The 9,845-nt window shown below is 49.0% G+C and overlaps 1 protein-coding gene across 1 annotated transcript; it reads right to left on the bottom strand.

Annotated features, from left to right (window-relative positions):
* Positions 1–6,140: 6,140 nt before the first annotated feature.
* LOC115545263 (free fatty acid receptor 2-like) lies at positions 6,141–9,349 on the bottom strand. The gene has a single exon (XM_030358239.1). It carries the CDS (start codon positions 8,743–8,745, stop codon positions 7,576–7,578), a length of 1,170 nt encoding a protein of 389 aa, XP_030214099.1. The 5' UTR covers positions 8,746–9,349; the 3' UTR covers positions 6,141–7,575.
* Between the last annotated feature and the right edge of the window lie 496 nt (positions 9,350–9,845).

The following is a 9,845-nucleotide window of genomic DNA, read 5'->3' as shown; positions in this document are numbered from 1 at the left end:
GTTCCGCCTGGACAGTAAACTGTGTGTTCTCTGACACACGAGCAGGAATAATTATTACCCGACCACTCCACGGTGTCGCCCATCTCCGCTCACACTGTTGTACTTACTCCCCAAACAAACGATTTATTGGCCACACTGTGTGGCATCCTAAACACCGTTTAATGAAATGATCCAGACGATCGTGGGATGATTTTAGGTATTCACAGAGTATCTATTGATAGCTATTGTTATTGTAAGGATTCTTATTCTTATTATTTTAGATTGATAATGCCTATAGTTAAGCCCCTGATGGCACTTTTTGTCAACCACATTTCGTATTCCCGGTAAGGAAGTCTTCGAAACGTTTGAAACAATATTGGATAATAGGAGGTGGTATTATTCGCATTCAAATTCAAAGAATACTCCCCGATGGAGGAGGATTCATAATGAACAGAGACCCATCATGTCCTTGACTAGATTTCTTTGTAGGCCTACAGTGAGGGTTTTGGGAAAACCTCCAAAATCTTCTTCTAAATGACCACAGGTAAATGACACACCATTTGTTACACAGCTCTTACATTTAAACTAAAGCGGATTTCAAACCAAACACTTTTTAGTTAGAAAGGTACTAATTTATTTTTTTGATTACTTTTTGTATTTATATAATTATTTTTTTCTTACTTACTTTTTGGTTATTCCTTTTTCAGGATCACATTTTTTATATAACCTTTATTGGGCTAACTTATTAACTTTATTATTACTTTTTGTATATATACATTTCTCTGTTACATTCTTTGATAAAAAGGAACACCCTCATTATGTGTTTTTCTTAGATCTTTTGAATTATCTAACTCTAAATAGCTTCCACTGAATCTCTGTAGTGTAAAAAAAACAACTAGTAAAAATGCTTTCAGTATAAAAGGAATAGATTGCTTTTCGGATACATTTTTTTACTACTTTATTTTATCCTTATTTTGGATCACCATTTTAACTAAAAGGGACTATGCATCAACAAGACAGAAAACCACCAGACAAAACATTTGGTTTATAATTGGGTAATATAGGATATTTTTTGTGCAAAGATAACACCCTCATTAGGTGTTTTCCTTTCCTCATTAGATGAGTTTTCCTCTAGCTCAACTTTGTACCATTAACGCTGCCAAGGTCAGTCGTTGGGTTCCTACTGTATTTAGGACACAAACAAGCATCAACCAGATTTTCTGTGTTAAAAAAATAGGTTTAAACCAAACACTTGTAACCTTTGTCCTTTCTAGCTCAGCTGGTATCAAATTAACCATATGGTCATTGACTAGGTCAATGGTTTGGTTACCATGGTCTAAAGAACAATAAGGAACATACTAACCAAATCTCATGCATAGAACTTAAAACTATACTTCCAAACCAAACAATGATTTAAGCTTGAGGGAACAGATTACGTTTTGGATTACTTTCTTGGCAGACTTTTCTTTTTTTTACTTTTTAGATAATATATGGGTATCACTTTTTGGATACATTTTTGTGTATACCTTTTTAGGATTACTTTTTAAATTTCTTGATCGAATAATTTTTTGTTTTGTTATATTCTTCATATTTGCTCAGTGATCCCGTCTAGCTCAAAATTTCTCTGTACAATGCTCTGGGAAATCTTCAGAAATCTTCTAAATAACCACAGATGCAAATGACACTCAATCGTTGACACTTTTCCTATGAACTTTCCTGATTCATAAAATGGAAAAGATTTCTGATTAAACAACAATATGGCAAACATTATTATATGAATCAAAAGTATGCTTTAGAAGATGCAAGAAATACCTCGAAACTTATCTTGAACATAGAGAACAACTCCTTTAAAAAGTGTAGCAAGTTTTGTGTCGATAGCTCAATCGATGACGTAACAGTGTCAATTACAAAAAGTGTTCAGTTTAGTGGTAGGAACCACTTAGCCTGCAGGAGGCGCAAAATCACAAACACCATGTGCTGTAAAACCGTGACCTGGATTCACACCATATCCCTGGGGAATACTTATCTCATTGCCCTCGACTGATGTGCCTCCGCGCACTGCGGAAAAGGGCAGTCATAGCAGTAAAGATTGCTAGCTGTTCTAATCTTTCTTTATTTCTCATCGTTGATGGGAAATCAGATGGAAGTGTTAAAGACTGTAAACCTTTAGTGTGGTTGTGTACTTGTGTTTGTGTGTCTATGTCTGTGTCAGTGTGTGTGTCAGTGTGTGTGTGTGTGTGTGTGTGTGTGTGTGTGTGTGTGTGTGTGTGTGTGTGTGTGTGTGTGTGTGTGTGTGTGTGTGTGTGTGTGTGTGTGTGTGTGTGTGTGTGTGTGTGCGTGCGTGCGTGCAAGCAACTTGTTTGGCTCCCTCATGAGGACTGCAGACAGGAAAGGGAAAATGACAAGGGTTAAATCTGTGACCAACAGATAAGGAAATAAACTAATGAGAAGGAGATGGTGATGAAAAAATAACTCCTTCTCTCGTCGTGACTTAAACGCCACCAGACGACGGCCATATCTGTCAGTGTGAAGATAATAATTGGCATAATTGTAGATAGCCTAGCTAGCCCTTTTGACAGACAGACAGACAGACAGACGGCTTAAATGTCACACCGCCCTAATTATTGCTTGCTTGGGCGTGCACTGCATTGTGTTTACTGTGTGTGTTTACTGTGTGTGTGTGTGTGTGTGTGTGTGTGTGTGTGTGTGTGTGTGTGTGTGTGTGTGTGTGTGTGTGTGTGTGTGTGTGTGTGTGTGTGTGTGTGTGTGTGTGTGTGTGTGTGTGTGTGTGTGTGTGCGAGTCTCTCACGGGGCTGGCACGCCGCCGCGGTGGTGAATACCAGTACACTTTGCCACGAGCTCTGCCAAGAGCGCTTCAATAGATAAATAAATGGATTGGATAGATGGATAAGATAGAGATGGACGGACTCTGTGTGTCACTCCTGCGACAACGACAGCCATACAACAACATGAACGTGTGTTCTGTTGACCAGAGGGCGCTCGCTCCGTCCGGCCCACCTCCACAGATGGCGCGGCGCTGTCAATCGACCGCGTCTCACCGGGAACGAGCGCGCCGCCAATCAACGAAGGCTCACTCCCCCCCAGCCTGCCAGTGGTTTGATCGGCACTCGGGGTTCGCCTGATCCCACCAGACGACGACGACGACCGCGACGGCGGCGGAGGAGGAGGAGGCGTCCCCCTCCGCGCACATGCTCGCTGCCCGGTCATTACGCTCCGAACACAAGCCCACGCCTGTCCACCCCCCCCCCGTCCGTCCGTCACTCAACCGCCCCGTAACCATCGGTTGTGTCTTAGGCGACTGACAAGAAACACTGGGCTGCAGGGACCGGGCGTCCTGCCACGCTCCCAGCAGGTAAAGGGAGAGGGGGGGCTGGGGGGGTTGGGTGGGGGAGGAGGGGAGGGGGGGGAGGGGGGGAGAAGGAGAGGAGGGGGGGGGGAGAAGGAGAGAAGGGGAGGGGGGGAGAAGGAGAGGAGGGGAGGGGGGGAGAAGGAGAGGAGGGGAGGGAGATGAGTGGAGGAGAAGAGGAGGGGAGGACAGAAGGAGAGGGGGGAGGAAGAGAAGGTGGACGATTGGAGGAGAGGGGGGGAGGAGGGGAGTGGAGGAGGAGAGGGGGGAGGAGAGGGAGGAGGAGGAGGAGAGGAGGGTGTTATGGCTGTGAGAGGTGAAGCTGGGGTGACGGCGTACGGAGGGCGGCTGTCAGCTACAGGACCGCCCAACTCCAAACACACTGAGATACAACCACCAGAGAACACGACAGGATGAGCAGCAGAGCAGAGCCTGATGCTGATCCTCTCGGCCTGTCTGTCCCTCTCTCTGTCTGTCTGTCCATCTGTCTGCCTCCCTGTCCATCTCTCTGTCTGTCTGTCCATCTGTCTGCCTCCCTGTCCGTCCGTCTGTCCGTCTGTCCGTCTGTCCGAGGTACTAAATTATTGTAATAGTGTCTCACATTCACCCATGAGGGCAAATACATTCACATCCTTTGAAAAATACCGATGAACTAATTACTATAAAGTATGAAATATTTCATTGTACAAAAAGATTATTTCATTCATTTCCATAATTGAATCAAAACCCGATAAAGAGCTGCTGTACCGGATCAGGCAGCAGGTCGAGAAACCCTGACGACAGCATCCAGCTAGGAGAGCACCGAGCGAGGGATTGGCTGACTGCTAACGACTCGTGTTCGGAGCCCAGGATTGGCTGGGGATGCTCAGGGTTTGCTGTGCAATAACGACTTGTGTTCGTGGCACAGAGTGATAACGACTCGTGTTTGGAGTGCATGATTGGCTGGAGCGTTACCCGCTCATGCTCGGAGCACAGAATCGTCTGAGGGAGCTCACCCAGCACCGACGGTAACCCCTGTTGGATTCTGGGTATTATATCCGTCCTGGACCACGACCAACTGCGGCGTCAGAACCTTCTGTTGTTCTCTCGGGCCGAGGACTTCTTCTTCGCGTCCCCCTCCCTCATCTGTATTCCCCACTCCTCTGCAATCCACCCATACCGAGCAGGTCGTTGCCCCCCCCCCCTCCCCTTAGCCATGTGAATTCGCCTCAGACTTCATCTTTCTGCCCGAGTGGCCTCATGACAGATCTAGAAATAATCCCACGCAGCGATGCGATCGATCGCTCCTCGGGAAGAGAAACTCTGCGGAGAAAAACACCAAGAGAAATATTATGTGCAGGCTCTTCGTGCGGAAGAGCGAGCTTCCTCTGCCTGGCCCGCGCTCCCTCAACTCCACCCCACCTCCGTCACCCCCCCCCCCCCCCGTTCTACCTACATGACCACGATCCGCCTCCATCACCCCCCCCCCCCCCCGTTCTACCTACATGACCACGATCCGCCTCCATCATCCCCTCCCCACCCCCTACATCAGCGCCACCCCTCCGTCTTCACCCCCACCCTACCCTACCCACACCCCCCCCGAGCTAGCCACATGACCCCCACCCTACCCACATGACCCACTTCCCTCCCATACCCTCCCCCCCCCCCCCCCCCCCCTACTACATCACCCCCACCTTGGCTACGTCACACCCACCCTGCCGATATCGCCCTCACCCCCAGGGGGGAGTTAGGGAGGTGGGGTTACAGGGCCGGGGTTAGGAGGGGGGGGGGGGGGGGGGGGGTTGGGTGAGTGTAGGTGAGGTAGTGAGGTGTAGATTAGAGGAAGGTGGGCAGGTGAAGACCTGAGACCCTGGATACAGGACCCGGACCACCGGGTCAACGAGAACACGGACCTCCTCCAGGCCTCCAGTCATCGACCCAAACAAACAAACACAGGGGCCCGTTTCCTCAATTGATGAATAAACTTAGCGGCAGGCCAAACGTCAGCACTCCATCTTAGTCCTCATGACCTGAACCAATGTTCCTCCGAACGTGTTTGGATGCTTAGAAACACACACACACACACACACACACACACACACATATAATCAAAAGCACATATACACACATTCACACACACACACACAAACATATCATACACAAAAAAAACAATTCTATTCCCTCCAACCCACACAGGAAAACAAACACACGCAAGCCGTTTAATCACGCCTCCACTTGTCTCGACTGGCCCTGGTTATTAACAGTAAACATTGACCTATCACAACCTTCCAGGAAGTACAAGGTTAAATATGATGGAAAACAAAGAGCGTTTGTGTATGTGTGTGTGTGGGCGCATATCTTACAAAAAACACACACACACACACACACACACACACACACACACACACACACACACACACTAAGAAATTTGATTTGTAAAAGTGGTGGAAGAATAAAAAGCCTTTCAGTACCTGAGATCGTTGGGAGTGAATTCCTTTACAAATATCGGCTCATGAATTCCTTTTCCGGCTTTTGATCGTGTTTGTTGTCAATAGTGTGGGTTGACACAATCTGCTTTAGAGGCGACTTTCAAAGTCAGTGAAAGAACCATTGTCTGCTTTCTTTATCCGTTGTTTGTTCAATTCCAGTGCCATACAATAGAATTAACAATCCATCCAGGGTTTATAAAGCAACCCTCCCTCAAGCACCATGTGCCCATTATTCGTCCTACGTGAGCTGTAGGTTTGGACTTTGTAATCTAGTTGAATTACTCTGAATTACTCTATAACATTGAAACAAATTTCTACCGCAAAACGGGCGTTTATCTTTTATTTGAAGTGAGCAGGTAGGGGTAAAGGCATCTTGCTCTATGATGACCACAGGCAAGTCTATGGGGTTCAAACACATAGATACATAGACACACATACAAACTAGTGCCATGATGTCTTCATTTTGATGATAGAAAATAGAAGAGAATATAATCTTCATTCCCCCCCAGGGGACTTTATCCTTCACATCAAAAAGGTGAAAAATGTAAAACAGCAGTTCAGTCATAAGAGATACAACAAATGTCCCATACAAATCCCTAGTACACAGGCAGACTGAACACCCCATACTTAACAATATCCACGTAGAAGAGTGGATCTTCTCTCTTGTTTTATTTTGTTTTACCGACTCACATTCATTTAAAGCTCAGAAGATATGGATGCTTAACAACATTCAACGCTGTAAGGTGTATGTAAAAGTGGATGTAGGTAGATTAAGGTATATAAAAGGTTTGTCTATGTGCATAAAATTGTTATATTTTTCTGTGCTAACGGATGAGATTATAAAGGGCTCTAGCTGTGTGGAGACTCTGTTTGTTGGCCCCTTGACTCGACTTTTTAACACTCTTTTGTTAGGATAAATGTAGTCTGTTGAAAAGCCCATTCAGAGATGTCCTTAAGCAAGACAGTCTACGAGTGAATGGCTCTACGCACGTTTACCGCTCCAGATAAAAGTCAGATAGCCCCTGGAGAAATCCAATTTGAAGAACTCTTGTTTTGACGCGTCGATTTCCATTTCCTGTCTCTAATCTTGGCAGGAAGTTACCCAGCAGATTACCGGGCAAACATGTAGACCTGTAAACACACAATGCGCCTCAATACATGTGTGATACCTTCTCTGCGACGTGCATTTCAACAAACAGGAGGAAAAAAGTAACTTGTCTTTTCCCAACCCTTCAGATAGCATCATGACAGCACTAAGATAGTGCCAGATAGCTTCAGATAGCGGCAGACAGCATCAAGGTAGCAACGGATAGCTTTGGATTACCATCAGATCCCATCAGATGATAGCTTCATCTAGCACTGCGATAGCACTGAGATAGCGTCAAAATAGCATCAAGATAGCATCCCGATAGCACTGAGCTAGCGTTAGATAGGGTCAAAGAGCATCAATATAGCATCCCGATAGCACTGAGCTAGCGTTAGATAGGGTCAAATAGCATCAAGATAGCATCCCGATAGCACTGAGCTAGCGTTAGATAGGATCAAAGAGCATCAAGATAGCATCCCGATAGCACTGAGCTAGCGTTAGATAGGATCAAAGAGCATCAAGATAGCATCCCGATAGCACTGAGCTAGCGTTAGATAGGGTCAGATAGCATCAAGATAGCATCCCCGATAGCACTGAGCTAGGGTCAGATAGGCTCAAATAGCATAATGGCTGATAAAATCGTGCTAGCGGCTAACCCGCACCCTAAGCTAACGTCAGATAGCGCTCATCGCCTCCCGTCTCTGGCCGTTCTCCGTCGAGGGCGGCTTCACTCGGCTCCAGGGACACAGGCTGGCGGAGCCCGCCCAGCACCCGGCCAGCCTCCTCCGGGCGCCCTGCACCACGCCGCCCACCACGCTCCGCAGCGCCGCCGACGACAGGTAGAAGATGAGCGGGTCCAGGCAGGCGTTGAAGGTGCTGAAGAGCAGCGCCTTGTCGCGCCAGTCGGGGCTCCGCCACGTGACGAAGCCCACCAGGTGGGACACGTTGTAGGGCACGAAGCACACGGCGAACACGAGCAGGGTGCCCAGGGCCATGCCGATGGCGCGCAGCTTCCGGCGGCGGCCGATGTGCTTCAGCCGCGACAGGATGCGGATGAAGTTGATGTAGCAGAAGCTGCAGATGAGGAACGGGACGCAGAAGAGCACCAGGCCCAGCTCCAGCCTCACCGGCAGCAGGACGGCCAGCTGTGCCGGCGTGAAGTTCTCGTAGCACACCGACTCCCTGCGGGGGTCCCCCGAGCGGCTCGAGGGGTCCTCCTGCAGCATCTCCACCGCCCAGCTGCCGCTGCCACTGTCGCTGCCACTGCCGCTGCCTGCATCATTGGGGTTGCCGCCGTGGGTGCCGTTGCCGGGCGAGGTTCCCTCGTTGCCAATGAAGGGCATGATGAAGACGATGCTGAGCTGGGCGATGGAGAAGACCCAGAAGAAGAGGCTGGCCAGCACGGCGTACAGGGGCCGGCGGCGCAGCGTGTGCTGGATGGGGAAGGCCACGCCCAGGTAGCGCTCCACGCTGACGGCCGTCAGGAAGAAGGTGCTGTTGTAGATGGTGGTGTAGAAGATGAAGCCCGAGAGCGGGCAGAGCGCGTAGGGCATCTCCCACAGCATGTTGTTCATCACCTCCTGCATCTTGAAGGGCAGGAAGAGCAGGAAGAGCAGGTCCGAGACGGTGAGGTTGAGCAGGAGGATGTCGATGGGCGTGGCCTTCTTGCGCACCTTGCCGCAGAAGGTGTAGAAGGCGAGCACGTTGGCCGGGAAGCCCGTGACGAAGGTGATGACGTAGACCGAGAGGCACAACCCCGTGTGGCAGTCCTGCATGGCTGCGCTGGCGATTTGGCGGTGGCGTGGGTGCTTGGGTGGGTGCTTGGGGTGGGGGGAGCGTCGCATTACATCATAGCTTTCCCCCCCCCACCCCGCCCGGGGAGCGATGGGGGACGGTGGAGCGCGGCGTCCACGTGTCACACAGCCAGCTCCTCGCGCCGGTCAACAGCGTGGAACAAACGGAGACGGACAGCGCCGGGGTCCCCCACGTCACTGCTGATGAGGCGGCGGCTCGCTAGCTGCCCCCGGGACGTCGGCTCGGCTGACGGGAGAGAACAGAGGGATTAGAGCGGGGAGGGGGAGGGGCCAGAGCACGGCTCTTCGCTTCCCCAGCAGCCCCATGTGTCCAGACGAGTCATTTGTGAGCAGCTCTGCCGCTGTGTCGAGCCGAACACAAACTTTGGTCTGGATGTGTGAGTCAGGACTCAGAGGGGGGCGTCAGAAGATGTTCAGAGCCGCCTCTATCAAAGAGGGAGGCTGCCAGGGCCGGCGGGGTTTGTACAAACACCGGCGGCGCTTATTGCTTCCTCGCTGCCATAAATACGGAACAATAAGGCCTTATCACAAATGGCCGGCTATCTCCTTTTTACCCACAGCAGCAGGTTGTGGAAATAATGATCTCCGTAAATGAAATGACGACTCACACTCAAACAGCTGTTATTGACTTCTGCCTTTTCTATTCCTCACCCCCCCCCCATTAGTCTTATAATACGAATGAATAATTTAGATTACTCCTGCAGTATTAAATATCTATTTTTCACTGATATGAAAACGTTCAGGAGGATAAAACAGTTACACCACAAGGGGCTTTGATACAAGTTCATTCAGCACGCACTAAATGGGTATACGTGGGACCTAAAGAGGTGAACATTAAGACAAATGTTAATTAAGACTTTCCTTTATCAGACAAAGAGCCCGTCTTCAACCACTATAGGAAGAGTTGATCCAAACCGGACACACATGCATTCTACACCTGCATACAAAGCACACATGCATTCACCAACTTTTCTCACTGTAAATAACTCAAACACTTCGTACCTACATCCCATGATTCCCCTTAAAACATACACACCTTGCACTCTAATTATAAGAACATGCTCGAGAAAAGTCGCGACGAACATATTTCAAGTGAATTACCTTGTGGCTCGGCGAGAAGTAACACATGC

The sequence above is a fragment of the Gadus morhua genome, chromosome 6 (assembly GCF_902167405.1).
Source record: "Gadus morhua chromosome 6, gadMor3.0, whole genome shotgun sequence".
Lineage (NCBI taxonomy): Eukaryota > Metazoa > Chordata > Actinopteri > Gadiformes > Gadidae > Gadus > Gadus morhua.
The sequence above is the reverse complement of the archived record's forward strand: the minus strand, read 5'-3'. Positions and strand labels throughout refer to the sequence as shown.